A 19,597-nucleotide genomic window follows, 5' to 3' on the forward strand; every position below is an offset into this window, starting at 1 on the left:
CTTCGAGGTTGAAACTTAATTGACTTGCATTAACTAAGCGTGGTAAAGTAATTTAAGCCGCAACTTCCCCGCTAGAAAAAGCCTGTCTCTGCATTTCGCCTAACAACCGGCAATCCACGAACCAAAGCGAGTCTGTGGCACTGTAACACTTCTCCCAAAGCCAACCTAGGCTTAACCTACCGTACCCAGATGTCCATCATATGGATACTACATACATTGACAATACGAATGAATATTAGCATTTCGACAGCCACGTTTCCATCAGCGTCGATATTCTAATTTGAGTCGGCCAGCGCATTAGAGTTGCTTTTGTCGGCGGCATACCAATTCGAAATATCTCAATATCTCAAAAATGTATTTTATTTACACTATCGACGAACTCCCTTTCCCCTTCCTCACATAAAGTAATCCTTGCAGGAATCCCGGGAAAATTATTTGTAACATACTCAGAGAAAATCCTGGGAGGAACACCGAAAAGAATCCCGGTAAAAAATACCGGGAGAAATCCCGGAAGGAACCCCGAGACAAATCTCAGAACTCTTCTCGGAAGGAATCCCTGGAAGAACCCGGAAGCAATCCATGAAAAAATCCTTGAGTAGTCCCAGAGAGAATCTGAAGAGGAGTCCCTGAAATATCATTGAAAAATCTTTGAAAGAATACCGGAAGGAATCATAGGAGAAACAGAAAATAGGAAGGGTTCTCGGGAGGATTTCTGTAAGAGTCATTGAATGAGTATCGAAAGGAATTACTGAAAGAATCTCGGGAGGAATCTTAAAAATAAATCCGGGAAGTCTCAATGAAGGAATCATGAGCGAAACTTGTGAAGGTATATCTGTAATTCAGTAGAAATATCCGAAGACACGCCTATCGAATCTCGGGAGCAATACCTGAAAGAATGCTGGAAGGAGTCCCGGGAAAAATCCCTAAAACACCCCCGAGATGAAAGGAGAACTCTTATAATTTTTGAAAAAATCTCTTGGGGAACCTTCAATCTCCAAGGACATCCAATGAAATAGTCCAGAGAGGATACAATCAAGAAATCCTGGAAGGAGTCTATATAGAAAACGTTGAAGGAATCCCCGGACAAAACTCAGGAAGAATTCTGCAGGAATCCCTGAAGGAATCTCTGAAAGAATCTTGCAGTAATCCCTGAATCTTAAAAGGAGTTCATATCAATATGCTGTAGGAATCCCTGAAAGAATCTCAAGATATATATCTTAAAGAAACCTGAAAGATTCCCTGAAGGAATCCTAGGAGAGATCTTTGCAGGAATCACCAGAAGAATTAATAGGAATCCCTGAAGAAACCTCGGGAGGAAACCCTGAAAGAATCCAAGGAGACTTTCCGGGAAAAATCATTGAAATTATTCTTGAAACAATAATTGAAACAATGAAACAATTCCATAAAGAATCCCGTTCCAGAAGAAACCCATAAATGAAGCCGGGAGAAAACCCTAAAGGAATCTTTGGAAAACCCAACTAAGAAGCCTGGAGGAATCCCTGATGCAATCTCGCGAATAATCCGTGAAAGAATGCCAGAAAGAACCCCGGGAGAAGTTCCGGGTGGAAACAATGAAGGAATCCCGGGAGGATGCCCTGATAGAATGCCGCAAAACATCGCTGAAGAAATTCCCGGCGAATTCCCTGCTGGAATCCCGGAAGAAATCCCTAAAGAAATTCCAGGAATACTTAATGAAGGGGATTCTAAACGGAGGAATCCGTGAGGGTAAAATATTAATGACACATAAAGAAGTGATTATTCTCCATAAATAGTTCCAAAAGTCCCAGTTCAGAGCCAGCCCAAATAACATTTTAAGTTTTGTTCGGCTCTATAAGAGATCTTCATGACCAATTTTATAAAACTCGCAATAAAACTGATTTATACTTCAAAACCTTTTGATAACCTCTTTAAGAGCATCTTCCGGCTAAGTGGACCACTCTCGGAGAGGTTTTGCAAACCACATTAAGAGTAGCGATAAAACTGTTTTAAAACCTATTTGAAAAATTTTCCAATCTTGAAAAGGGGTTATGATGATTGTTGTTGTTTTTTTTCAACAAAAATTATGACAGCTCAAGATGCAGAGAAGCTTCTTCGATGACACGTAAAGTTCAGGAGGATACATTATTCGTAAGTAGAAAGCGATCATTTCAAAGTAATATTTAAGTAGTTATTGTGTTGGTAGGCTTATGCGCATTCTATTTTACCGTGAATATTAGGGTTGCAGAAACATAAAATTAATGCCCTCCGAAAATAGTGAATATTATCATCTTGGGATGAAATAAATCAACTTGTTAATTTAGTAAAACTATCTCGAATCACAAGAAAACTCAGCTGAGAGAGATTATTTACGTGGGCATGTTATTGAAATGGCGGCAAACTATCAATTCATTGCTAATTTGAGCAAAATTAACTATTTTTAGTTCACGTCAATATGGCGATGACCATAATTAGCAAAAATAAAACGAAAGCAATTTTGCTTTTATGATGACCGCAATAAACCTAGCAGTGTCGTAGTTTCTGCTTTTTTACCAACAGATGTCGTCACTAATCGAACGGATCGCCATCTGTCGAGAGTTTTTTTAGTTTTATTGTGGTAATGATAAATGCCAGAAGGTTTACATATCGGAGAGTTTTGTTTACTCTTGAAATCTGGCTTTATGAATATCTTCAAGTATACTATAAAACATTTTATCGATGGTTTTCATAAAAGTAGTCATAAAACTGAGTTTTAATTATTGCTGTAATAAATCCCTAATAAAAATCAAACAAAACCAATCTGCAATGGAATTGTTACTTGAGAGGGGGGTATTCAGTAATAAAACAAAATTTCTATAAACAAATAAAAAAAAAATGCATAAATATATCAATATTTTCCATGAATATTCAATTTTTGGGCCGATAAAAAACGTCAAAAATGCAATAAATAAATCAACAATCGCAGTAAAAAAGAGTATTTTTCCCATAAAAAATGGAACTTTCCACAAATAAATCCGATTTTTTAATAAAAAATAAGAAAATTCAAAATAAAAAAATCAATCAATTATTAATGGAAAATTATGATTCATTTATGCATTTTTCTATTTGTTTATGGAACTTCTGTTTTACTATTACTGATTATACCTCTGTTTCTTCACTGGGACCTTTATACTTATTACTAGAATGTTAAATACATTTAATTCTCTGCATAAATTTCGGAAGCAGATTTGATTCAAGTATGGAAAAGTTGTAAGCATTTACACAACAAAAATAGGACGAAAAATTCGCTGTGCGGAAAATTGTTTGAAACACTGTATACAAAAATACTTTCAAAAATAACACAAAAATGTTAAGGGAGAATGCGCAAGATTTCACCCAAGAAATTTCATCAAATACCTGAATTAACCTAAACCATTTTCCGTTTTTTCGAGTTTTTTGGGTCAACTGCAAGAAATTGCTTTTTACAAATAGAAATGACATCCAAACACTTTAAACATGAAAAAAAAAACATGCAGGAAGTTAATTTGAAACTGAACAACAATACGATAAATACTTCTAGAAAACTCTTCCAAAAATTAGAAGATCCTTCAGAGATTTGTTTAAAAATTGATTGAAAAACTATACAGAATTTCCGAAATTCACTTCATTTCTTTTTTTATTTTCTTCCGGGATTCTTCCTTGGATCTCTACCGCAACCCGAGCCACAGGGAATACCTTACAAATACCATGCGAAGAGCAACCTGTACCATAATACCTCAAATTGTTACTGTTTTGTTGTTATACGAAATGTGCAGAGTTTGGTATTTATATGTTTTTTTTTATTTTCAGTGATAATAACTGAAGAACAAGTTTTGGTATTACATCATATAGACATCGAACAAATAAAAAGCAATAAATGTTATTACTTTGTTATCCAATGCCTACCGCATAACAAAAACAGCACTACATTTTTGGTACGCGTTCATTATTTAAATAACAAAACGTGTTATTCTCGAGGCGTTATTTATACAAAATTGTGGTATTGTGGTTTTACTTCTTATTCCCAAATAAGGCACACCGGGGCAAGTTGAAACGAGTGGGGCAAGATGAAACGCGAAATTTTGAAATAGATTTCAATTCAATTTGGAAATTTATCCTTCGTTAAAAGATTGTTTGAAACAAAAAGTATGTGTTATGGCAAACAATATGTTTATCATCATAAGAAAACATCATGTTAACCCGCTGTTTCATCTTGCCCCACCCGTTTTAACTTGCCCCGGTGTACCTTAACATTTTGATGACCAATTAATCTTGAAGAGGTTTTGGGAATCACCTTAAAACCTTATACCTTCTATTTTTGTGTATGCACTCTATAACATTTCTCCGAATTCCATTACCGCGAATACATATTTTCAAGATTATACATTTTCTATTCACCTAGAAGGAACGGCATCGTTTAGGAATGAACTAGCTTGGTTGATACATTTTCATTCTTTCTTTTATAAAACCGAAACACTTAGTGGAAAATAATTGCTTTATTTTTACTGAGAGATTATCTAAGTATATGAGCTCCAGGGACCCTTTTTAAAATTTTTCAAACAGTGCTCATACTATACTTATACCCAATGTAATGAAAAAAAACTCTATTGAACTGTTGGTATATAACAGCACGACTTGAAAGATTAAAAACCCGATTTAATCCACCTATGGTGAACAGTACCCTTCTTACACTTATTAAAATTATTGTTGTATTATTTGTATTTAACATATTTATTTTGCGTGATGGACCAAAAGTTCTAGAAAATATTGTGGATTTGGCATCTAGCGAATTGGTTTAAAAAAAAGCATCATGGACCATGGACTAAACTACCAGAAATGCCAGACACCTTCTAGAATCTTGTGTGAAAATTTAAAAAAATAGCTTACATATTCTGGAATATTGTATCTTTTGTTAACTGCCAAAAGATCTTGAATCGATTAACAAATGGATAAGAACATCAGCGAGATACACTTTGTCTAATATCTCTTAATCAGTCAAATAAATTGACTCCGAAGTACTTGGTATTCATGGTTACGGTGTAGAAAGGACAAAAATGATATATCTAGTAAGTTAATCAGTTTTGGCATTAGCTAGTTATTTTGGCTGTCCGGTTCTTGCATTTTACCCACAATATATAAATTCAAAGCTTTCATTTAACATATTGTTAGTTTTCATAGAATTCCTGTTTATTTGTAATTTGTTATTTATAATTTTATTGAAAACAATAACCTGCTTGTATACACTTTATATGAGGTCAGCATTATATATTGAACAATAATTTCCCATAGACTGGTCAAAAGCTCATGCAAGATAACAAGCGAATATAATAATAAAAAAAAATGAATTTATTGAAATACTCTTTGAAAGATATCTCAGTAACCAAATGTCCAATCGAAATAAAATTTCAGGGCCTTTTACAAGGATACTGTAGCTTTCATTTGGTGCTAAGAGAACCCAAATCAGTTGACAGACGGCTGAGATGTTTGTTATGATGCACTTGGTCAAAAACCTCTCAAAAGGATAACCTGTATTACTCCCTAGTACTCTTTGAAAGATATCTCGATAACCAAATGTCCAATCCTAATAAAATTGTATAGGGTTCTACTAGGATGTTAAAGTTTTCATTTGGTGCCAGGAGAACCGAAATCGGTAGACAGACGGCTGAGATATTTATTATGATACACTTGATCAAAAATCTCAAAAAGTTTAGTTGTATAAATCCTAAGTACTCTTCGAAAGATATCTCTGTAACCAAATGCCCAACCCTATTAAAATTTCTGGGAAATCTACTAGGATGTTGTAGCTTTCATATGGTGCCAAGAGAACCTAAACTGATTTACACACGGCTGAGATATTTAGTATGATACACTTGGTTAAAAATCTCAAAAAGTTTAGTTGTATAACTCCTAAGTAATCTTCGAAAGATATCTCAGTAACCAAATGTCCAATCGAAATAAAATTTCAGAGCGTTCTACTAGGAGCTTTCATTTGCTGCCAAGAGAACTCAAATCGGTTGACAGACGGCTGAGATATTCATCAATATGCTAAATGTCAAAAATCTCTCAAAAAGCTAACCTACAGGGGATGGCCAAAATGTTTGGGATAGGCAACTTTTTTTTCTCTCACAAAAAAAGTTCAACATGCTATAACTTTTCATAGAGTGCATCAAAAAATCTCAAATTTTGACTGTTTGTCAACCTACTATATGTGCATCATTGGTACAAATTTGGGCTCGATTGATTAATATTTCGCAAAGTTAGAACCGTTCGGGTAAAACACTATTTTTTAGGCAACTCATTTTTGAGCTGTCATATCTCGGAAACCAGTGAATCGAATTGAATGAAATTTTGAACGTACACTAACAATATGTAAATGCTTCACAAACTATTAAAACATAGGTACTTCTTAAACGTTGAACAAAGTTATCATGGATTTTCACTTTTTGGAATTTTCTCGAAAAAATGTAATTTTTTTACACCAATGTCAATAAATTTTCGTGTTTGATATCCAAAGATTTTCCACTTCTGTTCTCAAATTATCTCTAAGCAGATATATTAGAGCCTATTTAGATTGAAGGAAGAACACATTTAATAATTTTTGTGTGGTATTGTAAATTTGACTTATTTTCCTCTATGTGGGTAAAAATTTCAACCCGGTATAACTTAATTCGTCGTGAGAAAACATTACATTTTATAACGTCGTATTAAGTATCAAAATATTGCTGATAAACGTTAAAAAAATCATTCAATTTGGTTCACTGGTTTCCGAGATATAACAGTTCAAAAACTAGTTGTCTAAAAAATAGTGTTTTACCCGAACGGTTCAAACTTCGCGAAAAATTAATCAATCGAGCCCAAATTTGTACCAATGATGCACATATAATAGGGTGACAAACAGTCAAAATTTGAGATTTTTTTTGAAGCACTCTATGAATAGTTACAGCATGTTGATTTTTTTTTTGTGGGAGAAAAAAAGTTGCCTATCCCAAACATTTTGGCCATCCCCTGTATATTACTTCAAAGTACTCTTCGAAAGATATCTCGGTAACCAAATGTCAGATCGTAATAAAATTCAATAGGGTTCTACTAGGATGTTGTAGCTTTCATTTGCAACTAAGAGAATTCAAATCGGATATCAGACGGCTGAGAAACGTGCGTGATTTTTTTTTTGTAACATACGCACACACACATACACACACACACACACACACACACACACACACACACACACACACACACACACACACACACACACACACACACACACACACACACACACACACACACACACACACACACACACACACACACACACACACACACACACACATCTATCGCGAAGAAGCACCGGAATTCGGTCGTCGGGGCGCCTGTGAACCGGAAGCCAGTCTCCAACCGGAATCGCAGGAGAGACCTCGGCACCTGTCTGGGACGAAACGGTTTCGGAAGATGTTCTACTGCCGGGGAACTCTTTGTCGGCGTAGGGTAGATCCACCGTCGGGGACTACACGAGTCGTGGGCGAAAAGCTGGAGTGCTAAATGGCACAACGGCGGCACGGGGAGGACACCGTTCGGAGCAAGTTAGTAGGATCCGAATGCCTTGCGTGGTATTAGAATAACAAATTGTGTGTATGTTGTACCTATGTGTCGCTGAATGGCGATATGTTAGGTACTAACATTAGAACGTGTAGAATAACAAATTTGAAACTAAGCATGTTGTCCGCTTAATGGCGAGCCAACACCAACCGGAGTAAGCAAAATACGAGACGTGTATGAGTACAGATTAGGAGCGACAAAAAGTGCATGAGCACAGTAGCAGAAGAGCGCATGAGCGCATTGCCCCCCCTGAAGCAGTCGCATATCAGTGGTACCAGGGGGATCGAGGCATCAAGGTGTAGCAGAGTTTTTCCAATCGGTTTTCTCTGCTGGGTAGGGTGAGAGAAAAAAACACACACACACACACACACACACACACACACACACACACACACACACACACACACACACACACACACACACACACACACACACACACACACACACACACACACACACACACACACACACACACACACACAGCCATTTGCTCAGTTCGTCGAGCTGAGTTGATTGGTATATGAGACTCGGCCCTGCGGGCCTCGGATCGGAAGTCGGTTTTTCGAGCGGTATTTATACCCTTCTTATGGGTGTAAGAAGGGTAAAAAAGACATTGCATAAAATTTTGTACTCAACTCGTTGCTAAACTCAATGTTTTCAGCACTCGTTGTATTTATCCAACTCGGCGAGCCCTGTAGAACTTTGGTGAAAACATCTTCGTTTTGCAACTCGTTGCTCAAATAACTATTTTCATCTTTTCTACTCAAAATTTCAACAAACAAAGGATCGATCTAGGGATCTATCAACAATTTTCCACCCCAAAAAACTGACCAAAACATCTTCAACATCAGTCAAACGGTGGATAAATTGTACACACCGCATCAATGGGGAGCACTGTGCTTCTGATTGACACCCACCACCATGAATTCTGAAAACACCGCCAGCATGAATGTTGGCGGTGGCATCGTATTCCTTATACCTTTGTGTTGTGCACCTGATGACTGGGAATATCCATCCATACCTACATTTCATTGTGAAGTAGGAGCGTCGAGTGCAATATGATGATCATCATCATCATCATCAGCTTCCACGCAGTTTTCAACCCAAAACAGTCAGTTCCAAACAGTCATGACGATGGTGGTTGGTTCTGACATGGTTCGCGAATGCGTTGGCGAGCGGTAGGTACCGTAAACCGGGGTCAAATTGATCAGCGGGGTGAAATTGATCATTCGAGTACTACATTGTAATTCCATACTAGGAACTCATAAGCGTCGTAATGATCCTAAACTTTTTACGTCATCTGGTTCGTAGATGTCTAGAGATGAGTAAAGAGTTTTAATTTTTAAGAAAAAAGTTAGTTTTGCCTTATTTTTTTGGGAATTTGCAATGTATTTCACATTTAGCTGAAACCATTGCTACTAAACAATAGATTGCTAATAGGACTTCCCGTTAATTCTTTGTTTTTACATTTTTGTGGAGCCTTGGTTGGGAAGTTATGGAGCTGATCAGAACTTGAAATAGTTGAAAAAAAGTTCATTTTATGTGTAAATAGTCATTTTTGTGATTGAAATCACTTATTTCAAATAAAATTGCCTACCTTTAGGCGTTTAAGGGGAAATTTCAAAATTTAATTTTGCATTTAAAGTATTAAATTCACTAGTTGTAAGATTTTAAACGCGTTATTCAGTTTTAGAAAAGCAAAATTAAGCGAAGAAGGATATTTTCCTTTCCAACCGATGCTTCATTGTATACTGATCAATTTCGCCCCAAAGTGGCATTTCCAATTTTTTGGTTTTTGGAGTAATTTAACTTAAAGTTTAAATTTGTTGACCAAAATTCTGTCACATGGTTCCATGGAGGTCCATGGTTTTACAGAAATTCTTTTGGCAATATGTGAATTGCCACGGATGTTATCAGTGAAAGTTGTTTTAAAGTGATCAATTTGACCCCGGATTACGGTACTGCAAGCAGACCAGACCACTTTGATGATAGCTAATTTTAAATTCGGAATATACAGCAAGTTGGGTACCGTGGGATGAATAGCGTTCTATAAAAGGAATCCATACATACTCAACTCCATACTGTGGTGGGAATGTGGGTTTTACAATAATGAAATAATTTCCATCATGATTCTATCCCTTTTCGCGGTCAAGCTGATTTTGGTTTGCGGTTTATATGGGGGTGTAGTCGGTCGATAAGCTCCAGAAATGTTTTGTGGTGTCTATATTTGTGTTCCTATCATAATAATTGGGAAATATGATCTAACACTTGCCCCCACTTAACTTTTCTCTCATAAAATATAAAATAAAATATGTGATTACAGTAACAGTGTATGGGAAATTTTAACGTTAAATACGCGATATAGTTTTGATGGAAAAAAGATAAAAAAAAGTCCAAAAACTGGTTTCAAAAGTTTATTCCTGGATCATCTAAAGAAAACCAGAAAGGGAATATCAAACGCTGTTATTGGTTTGATCACACAAGAGCTAAATATGTTATGATGATGACAGTCCACGAGTAAGTTATCCTGTTGAACTTCGCTATTACTGAGCTCGTTTCCGTCCATCCGGATATCCTTTTTTTTTCTTTCTTCCAGGACACCTATTGATGTCATTGACGAGCGGAAAGCATCTTGCGAGCGAAATCCCAGCATCAAAAAAGGCGAGATAATTAAATCAAACATTTATTCAGACATACAGGCGACAATAAAGTGTGTACACAAACGAGCCGTCCTGCCGAGCTGATACGATTTCCTTCATCCCAACTCCTACACGTGCCACATAAAGGATACATTTAAGCATTTGGGGCATCACGGGGTGAGATTTAAAAGAAAACACGTTTCAGTGCAATGACTATCTGGGACGGTGGATAAGAGTGTTCACTCACAGGCAATCAGATAAGATTTGATTTAAGATTTCTTCTATTGTGCCTTCTACCATAAGATTTCAGGGGGAATCTCCACGAGATTCAAGGGGAAATCTCCACGAGATTCCAGGGGACATCGCCACGAGATTCCAGGGGGAATCTCCACGAGATTCCAGGGGGACTCACCACGAGAATCCAGGAGGAAACTCTACGAGATTCCAGGAGGAATCTCCACGAGATTCCAAGGGTAATCTCCACGAGATTCCAGGGGGAATCTCCACGAGATTTTAGAGGAAATCTCCACGAGATTCCAGAGGGAATCTCCACGAGATTCCAGAGGGAATATCCACGAGATTCCAGAAGGAATCTCCACGAGATTCCAGAGGAAATCTCCACGAGATTCCAGAGGAAATCTCCACGAGATTCCAGGGTTAATCTCCACGAGATTCCAGGGGCAATCTCCATGAGATTCCAGGGGGAATCTCCACGAGATTCCAGGGGGAATCTCCACGAGATTCCAGGGGGAATCTCCACGAGATTCCAGGGGGAATCTCCACGAGATTCTAGGGGGAATCTCCACGAGATTCCAGGGGGAATCTCCACGAGATTCTAGGGGGAATCTCCACGAGATTCCAGGGGGAATCTCCACGAGATTCCAGGGGGAATCTCCACGAGATTCCAGGGGGAATCTCCACGAGATTCCAGGGGGAATCTCCACGACATTCCAGTGGGAATCTCCACGAGATTCCAGGGGGAATCTCCACGAGATTCCAGGGGGAATCTCCACGAGATTCCAGGGGGAATCTCCACGAGATTCCAGGGGGAATCTCCACGAGATTCCAGGGAGAATCTCCACGAGATTCCAGGGGGAATCTCCACGAGATTCCAGGGGGAATCTCCACGAGATTCCAGGGGGAATCTCCACGAGATTCCAGGGGGAATCTCCACGAGATTCCAGGGGGAATCTCCACGAGATTCCAGGGGGAATCTCCACGAGATTCCAGGGGGAATCTCCACGAGATTCCAGGGGGAATCTCCACGAGATTCCAGGGATAATCTCCACGAAATTTCAGCGGAAATGTCCACGAGATTCCAGCGAGAATGTCCACGAGATTCCGGGAGGAATCTCCATGAGATTCCGAGAGGAATCTCCATGAGATTCCGAGAGGAATCTCCACGAGATTCCGAGAGGAATCTCCACAAGATTCCGAGAGGAATCTCCACAAGATTCCGAGAGGAATCTCCACGAGATTCCGAGAGGAATCTCCACGAGATTCCGAGAGGAATCTCCACGAGATTCCGAGAGGAATCTCCACGAGATTCCGGGAGCAATCTCCACGAGATTCCGGGAGCAATCTCCACGAGATTCCGGGAGCAATCTCCACGAGATTCCGGGAGCAATCTCCACAAGATTCCGGGAGCAATCTCCACAAGATTCCGGGAGCAATCTCCACGAGATTCCGGGAGGAATCTCCATGAGATTACGAGAGGAATCTCCACGAGATTCCGAGAGGAATCTCCACGAGATTCCGAGAGGAATCTCCACGAGATTCCAGGAGCAATCTCCACGAGATTCCGGGAGCAATCTCCACAAGATTCCGGGAGCAATCTCCACAAGATTCCGGGAGCAATCTCCACAAGATTCCGGGAGCAATCTCCACAAGATTCCGGGAGCAATCTCCACGAGATTCCGGGAGCAATCTCCACGAGATTCCGGGAGCAATCTCCACGAGATTCCGGGAGGAATCTCCACGAGATTCCGGGAGGAATCTCCACGAGATTCCGGGAGGAATCTCCACGAGATTCCGGGAGGAATCTCCACGAGATTCCGGGAGGAATCTCCACGAGATTCCGGGAGGAATCTCCACGAGATTCGGAGAGGAATCTCCACGAGATTCCGAGAGGAATCTCCACGAGATTCCGAGAGGAATCTCCACGAGATTCCGAGAGGAATCTCCACGAGATTCCGAGATAAATCTCCACGAGATTCCGAGAGGAATCTCCACGAGATTCCGAGAGGAATCTCCACGAGATTCAAGAGAGGAGTCTCCACGAGATTCCGAGAGGAATCTCCACGAGATTTTCGAGAGGAATCTCCACGAGATTCCAGGAGGAATCTCCACGAGATTCCAGGGGGAATCTCCACGAGATTCCAGGGGGAATCTCCACGAGATTCCAGGGGGAATCTCCACGAGATTCCAGGGGGAATCTCCACGAGATTCCAGGGGGAATCTCCACGAGATTCCAGGGGGAATCTCCACGAGATTCCAGGGGGAATCTCCACGAGATTCCAGGGGGAATCTCCACGAGTTTCCAGGGGGAATCTCCACGAGTTTCCAGGGGGAATCTCCACGAGTTTCCAGGGAGAATCTCCACGAGATTCCAGGAGGAATCTCCACGAGATTCGAGGGGGAATCTCCGCAAGATTCCAGGGGAATCTCCGCGAGATTTCAGGGGGAATCTTTACTAGATTCCAGTTGGATTCTCCTCAAGATTCCAGGAAGAATCTGCCCGACATTCCAGGAGGAATCTGCCCAAGATTCCAGGAGGAATCTGCCTGAGATTTCAGGGGGATTCTCCCCGAGATTCCAGAGGGAATATCCCCGAGATTATAAAGGGAATCTCCCCGAGATTCCAGGGGAAGTCTGCACGAGATTCCAGGGGAAGTCTGCACGAGATTCCAGTAGGAATTTCCGGATTCAACGAACCGAATGCAATATGCAATGAAATTTTGTGCATCAATGACAGTGTGCTATGAAAAACTTTTGACTTAACTCCAAATAAAAATTACCGATTAGATTATTTTCTAATATACCACCAAATAATCCAAAACTTCAGTATCATTTCAAAATTCGAAATGGTAATTATAGTTCATTTAAATTCCCTCTAAATGTTTTGAATATATTATAAATATGATTTCAAGGAAAGTTATAAAATAACCGGCAATAAATTGAAAAATTAATGGAATCCATATTATTAATAGCCCAATTTACTTAAAAATTATTGATATAAATAAAATCGCTAATTTTTTTCTTATTAATAATTTCAAGTCAAGTCAAACGTTTTACAAAGCTCATTATATTAGTCATAAACGCTCAGAATGTCGTTGTATTCGGTTCAATGAATCCGGAGATTGGGACTCCAGTTATCCTACACCCTTAAATGAAACAACACAGCACACGAGTAACTTTCACGCAGCGACCGAAAAGACAAAAGAATTTTCACGCAGATTTGTGTAACACCGGATCAGCACATTTTTTGTGTTGATCCAGTGTTACACAAGTCTGCGTGAAAATTCTTTTGTCTTTTCGGTCGCTGCGTGAAAGTTACTCGTTGCGCTGTGTACATCGAGTTCTGCGTGTAGTGTTTAAAGCTATGGATCGCCAATCCGGAGACGGCTGGTTCGATTCCCGTTCCGGTTGGGAAAACATTCTCGATTCCTTGGGCATAGTGTATCATTCTACTTGCCACAAAATATACAAATTCATGCAATGGCAGGCAATGAAGGTCCTTCAAATAATAACTGTGGAAATGCTCAGAGAACACTAAGTTGAAGAGAGGCAGGCCAAATTCCAGTGAAGAAGAAGAAGAAGAATCCGGAGATAAAACAGCTCAAAGTTGGCTCTCGTATAATTATATCTTTTTTTCTAGAATAGTTCTAACTTTGTGTAGAACAGCCCAATCCAATTCCAAATTTCAGTAAAAATTTAAGAATATTTGACGCACTTTTCAAAAAATTACAGCATGTTTCGGAATGCTATTTGCCCGGATTCCGAATCGCCGAAAAATGAACTATGAACATCGCCTCAGAATATACAATTGACCCATTCGTCATGACGGGTTCAAACAACTTGTTTATCCCTTTCGTGACGAATCAGCACAATTGTGCTGCGGAGCAATAACAGGTTTGCATATTTTTTCATCTGTTTAGTCTTTGTTTTATGTTATGTAAACTGTATAAGTAATAGAACTATTACTTATACTTGTATGTTTGCAATCAAACATGTGGGATTTACCACAAAATGTGGGCAAAAATCGTAAATTTTCGATTTATATAAGTAGTCAAAGCTAGTTTTGTTTTGTTGGGAAAAAAATAATTTCATAAAATTTTATGCAACACCACCCATAAGCTCAACCAAAAATTTGTGATGGCTGTGTTGAAATATTTAATTCAGTAATCAGCTGGCAATAAAACCAACACAAACTTCATTCCTACAAAACGTTCACTCTCACAGGCTTTTTCTCTATGTAGCTTCGGCTGGACTATCCACTTATCCGCGAGCGGTAATGGCGGCGGCGGGCATAAATAACCGGTTCGAATTTTGACGTTTCTTGGGGATCGCAATCGGTTGGCGCTAACAAACGGTGGATGAAGGGGTGAGGAGGAGAATGAAATTGTTTTGACTTTCCCCCAACAAACGTCAAAATCCGAACCGGTTGGATATGCCCGCCGCCGCCATTACCGCTCGCGGATAAGTGGATACCAACTGATCATCTCTTTCTGCGACATTTCCCTCCCAACTATTCGCAACCTCTTTTTCCACCACCCTCTATATGTATTATCAGCATCTCTCCCCCACCCACCCTATACTTGATTTCATCGAAAAGGCAACACTTATCCGATGGTAACATTTTGCTTATCAGTGTGTGAGAGATTGGAAAAATAATGGCCACCATATTGTTTACGATGTACACTTTTACTACACCGTTTCCTGCCAGCTTGAAATAGCGCAATTATTCCCCATTTTAAACGTATTTCCCAGGTGTTTATGAATTGCCCTAACAGTTAACTAATCCACGCAATTGTGAAATTAACAATCAACATGTGGAAAGCTGCTACTGAAAAGCCTTGAACGGTGAACTCAAACTACAAACGAAATATCCAGTGCACAGTATAACGAAACGAATAAATGGAAACTGGAAACGAAATTACACCTCGATAATATAAATAACAGAAAAAAAAGATTGAACTTGAAAGTGCAACATGACGACCACTGGGACATGGATCAGGGTCGACTGACGACGACGAAAATTACCTGTTTGGATCGACATATTGCTGCTGGCTATTAGTTATCCTTATCCAGACACACACTGCTCAAATATGGACCGCAAGAGTCACACTCACTGATGATACTCCCGTAGCGAAAAAAAACGCAACAAATTCCAATCCTGGCGTCAATGTATCACTCCACCACCGCACTGAAGATTTTCCGCTTCAGAAGCTTTTCAAAGATGTCCAAAACAACCAGCTGCTGCTGCTGCTACTACTGCTACTGCTTTAACCATCATATTTTCACGTACATGCAATACTGCTTGCTTTAGCCTGCCAACTGGACCAAAAGAAGGAAAAATTCCAATCCACAAATCCATACACGAGTTTTCTTTTATCTTTTTTTCTGTGCTCTGCTTCAGCACAGTTTTTCCAGGCGAAGATTTTCTTCTACGTTTGCACTTGTTCCTCGGGTATGGCTACAGTGTATCAGAAAATTGTGCGTACAGCGTACAGATTTTTTACTGAAAAAAATGTATTTTTATAATAGCGCAACACGATGCACAGCAATGTTTTGAATGTAGTTTATATTCTGTCGTATATCGGCAGATAAAAATATTGTAAAATCAAACATATCTGAGGTAACTATATGAAACGAACATGTTTGAAATATATTTCCCATATCAAATATACCAATACACTAAGGTTTTTTTACACGTACCGTAAAAAACCGGTTGCCGTGAAAAAACCGAGTAAATTTGCGAAACCGTGAAAAAAACCGTGCTAATTTGGGAATCCGTGTGAAAAAACTGAAGGAAATTTGAAATGTCCTCATATTTAGATATCCGAGGATTGTTTTAGAAAGTTAATAAGGAAAAGGAAGGGTTTGTAGTAAGGGTTGAATCTAGGGGTTAGTGGGGAAGGGCACAAGGGATGGGTTATGGGATCAGAGTGCATACTGTTTCCAGGGAAGATCGCAGAGGATATTTTGGGGAATTAAGGACTGTTTAGACGGACGAAGCGAAGGATCAAGGAGACTGTCAACACCCCACAGGTTCGTAGAGCAAGGTGGTGTAAAGAAAGATGTTCCAGGACACCCAAGAACTTTAGAGAGTAAAGGCTTTTATATCTACGAGCGTAATCGATTCATTGTTGTTACATTACTGATACTGTGCAATTTTCTACAGGTCTATGGAGCATTGTTCTGTAAATAAATAATTTTCAAACATGACCTCCAATTTTGATCTCCAAGAACTTCCGCGAGTAAAGGTCTGAAATCTAAAAATATTGCCAATGGTTTCTTGCTACATTACCGATGCGTTGTAACATCCCAGAGGTCCAATGAGCATTGTACTGAAGAGTATTCATTTCTAAAGATATGCTAGGTCTTCCATGAACTTTAGTGAGTTAATGCCTTAAGATCTACAAGCGTACTTAATGGATTATTCTTACATGACGATACGATGTAACATGCTGCAGATCTATGGAGCATGGTTCTGTAGCGAACTACTTTCCAAAGATGATCTAGGTCCTCCAAGAACTCTCACGAGTAAAGGCCCTAAGATCTATAAGCGTAATCAATGGTTTGTTGTTACATTACTGATACGATGCAACATCCTACAGATCCATGGAGCACGATTCTGTAAAGAACTACTTTCCAAAGATGTTCTAGGTCCTCCAAGAACTTCCATGAGTAAAGACCTAAAGATCTACAAGCGTTATCAATGGTTTATTGCCACATTACTGTTACAGTATAGCGTCCTATAGGTCCAGAGAGCATAATTTTGTAGAGAAATAGTTTTCAAAGATGATTGAGGGTTTCCGAGAACTTCCACGAGTATAGACCTGAAGATCTACACAGAAATAAAATGTAATTAAAATTCAACCAGAAATCATGCACATAAAGAGAATGCTAGAGTTAGTGCCCTTTTACATGAGATATAATGTAAAATTACATTACCATCGTGTAAATTTCCGCCAACCATCGCGTAAACCATCATGGACTCCAACAGGTTACGCGACTATTAGCGGAAATTTACACGAACGTAACGGAATTTTACATGATATCTCATGTAAATATGCACTAACTCTAGCATTCCCTTTATGTGCGTGATTTTTCGCTGAATTTTACATGAATATTTTTTTCTGTGTACAAGCGTTATCAATGGTTTGATGTCACATTACTGATACAGTGTAGCGACCTGCAGGTCCAGGGAGCATAGTTCTGTTGAGAAATTATAGCCAAAGATCTTCCAGGCCCCCCAAGAACTTCCATGAGTAAAAGCCTTAAGATCTACAAGTGTAATCAATGGATTGTTTTTGGTTCTTACATTACTTATAAGATGTATGATCATACAAAACCATGGATCATTGAGCTGAACAGAACAAATCTCCAAAAATATTCTAAGTCCTCCAAGAACTTTCGCGAGTTGACGCCTTAATGTCTACCAGAGCAATCTATGGATTTTCATTATACTGCTGATGCTGTAACATCTACAGGATGTTCTAGATCATCCAAGAACTTCCGCGAATTATGGCCTTAAGATCACGGGCGAGTGATTTTTTGTGCGAAAAAAATTCGACCGTTTGTCATTCAGGTACAGTAGACGTTCGGTCGGTGCAAACGGTTTAACTGCAATACTTTTTAACTGCAAACCCGGTAAGTGCAACAAATTTGCAGTTATCGCACCGCCAAACGTCAAAATTGTGCGCCATGTTAGCCCAAGTTAACAGTCGGATATTTTTTGTTGTTTAACAACTTGTTGACATCTGTTAGTCGTTGCAGTTACCGAATTTCGTTCGCTAAGTGAAACGTAAACATGTTGCAGTTATCGAACGTCCACTGTATCAGTAATGTAGTAATAACCAGTGCTGGAAAACCGTGAGTAAAATCGGTTCAGAAAACACAAAAAAAATGCCATCGCATCGCTATCCATTGCGAAGCGAACTGTTCGTGCTGCTGTGGTTCACGATCGTCCGACAGGAGCACGAGCGAGAGGTTCGCATCATTTTGTACTGCGATGCTTTTGTGTTTCAGTGGTTCACGGCAACTATTTATCTAATGAAATCAAATTTTGGTAAACTTTTTTGTTGATATGATTTATTGGAAAGGTAGTTGCCCAATATAATCATAAAACATTTAATTAATTATCTTTAGGGGCAAAGAAAGGCAACGAACCAAGTGTGAGCAAATTGCGATCCTTCTGGCGAACCAATTGCGATCCGGCTCTTTTGACATTTGTTTTGTGTTGGTTCTTCGCTTCGGCAAAACGTGAGCCGCTCCCGCTTTTTGGGTTCGCGAGCACGAGTACAAGTACATATGTGTTCGATGTGAACCAAAAACTCAGGATCAGGAATTCCTCTCAGAATTCTTGGAGAATCATACTCAGCATTCTCAGATTTGTGTCGAAATCCCTCTCTGAATTCTGTGGGAATATTTCCTAGGATTCTGAGGGAGTCCCACACAGGATTCTAGTGGTATCCTTCTCAGGATTCTGCGTAAGATCCTTTTAAGATTCTGGTGGAATATCACTAAGTACTCTTCCCAAGATTCTCTGAAAATTCGGCTTTCTGTGGTAATGCCACCAGGATTCTAGGAAAATTTCTCTCAAGATTCTGGGGAATTTGTCACATGATTTTGGACAAATCCTTGGGATTCTGGGGCTACATTTTTCAAGATTCTAGGGCACTTTCTTTCAGAGTTTGCAATTTTTGAAGAATCTCTCACGAGATTCTGGGCAGAGTTCTCTATAGAAATTGGGATTTTGAAGAATCCCTTGCATAGATTTTGTGATTTCTCTTAGGGTTGGGAAGAAATCCTTCTCTGCATTTTACGAGAATTCCAGTAGAATTCTGTTTTCTGTATTCTGGAGCAGTTGCTCCAAGAAATCCCTTTCAGGATTCTGGGAGAATCCCTCTTAGTGATTAGGGAAAATCCCTGACTTGATAGGAAGATTCTGTTGAGATACTGGTGTAATAATTTAAAGTATTGTAGAGGAATCCCTCGTACAGGAACAATCCCTTTCAGGAGTTTAAGGGAGTCCTTTCAAAGATTCTAGGCAATGTCTTTCAGAAATCTGCGGTAATTTTTCTGTTTTATGTGGAAATACCTCTCATAATTCCAGAGAATCTTTCTCAGGATGCTGGAGAAGT

The 19,597-nt window shown here is 39.4% G+C and overlaps 1 protein-coding gene across 3 annotated transcripts in view; it reads right to left on the minus strand.

Annotated features, from left to right (window-relative positions):
- The window catches only part of LOC109423379 (small G protein signaling modulator 2-like), a 40,202-nt gene that overhangs the window by 17,270 nt on the left and 3,335 nt on the right, over positions 1-19,597 (minus strand). For all 3 annotated transcript variants that reach the window (XM_062842475.1, XM_062842474.1, XM_062842473.1), the window contains exon 2: positions 15,492-15,785. Coding sequence is in view for 2 of the 3 variants with exons in the window: in XM_062842474.1 (XP_062698458.1) it covers positions 15,492-15,507 (16 nt within the window). In the remaining variant the exon portion in view is untranslated. The remainder of the gene's footprint in view (positions 1-15,491; positions 15,786-19,597) is intronic.

The sequence above is a fragment of the Aedes albopictus genome, chromosome 3, assembly GCF_035046485.1.
Source record: "Aedes albopictus strain Foshan chromosome 3, AalbF5, whole genome shotgun sequence".
NCBI classification, from domain to species: Eukaryota; Metazoa; Arthropoda; class Insecta; order Diptera; family Culicidae; genus Aedes; species Aedes albopictus.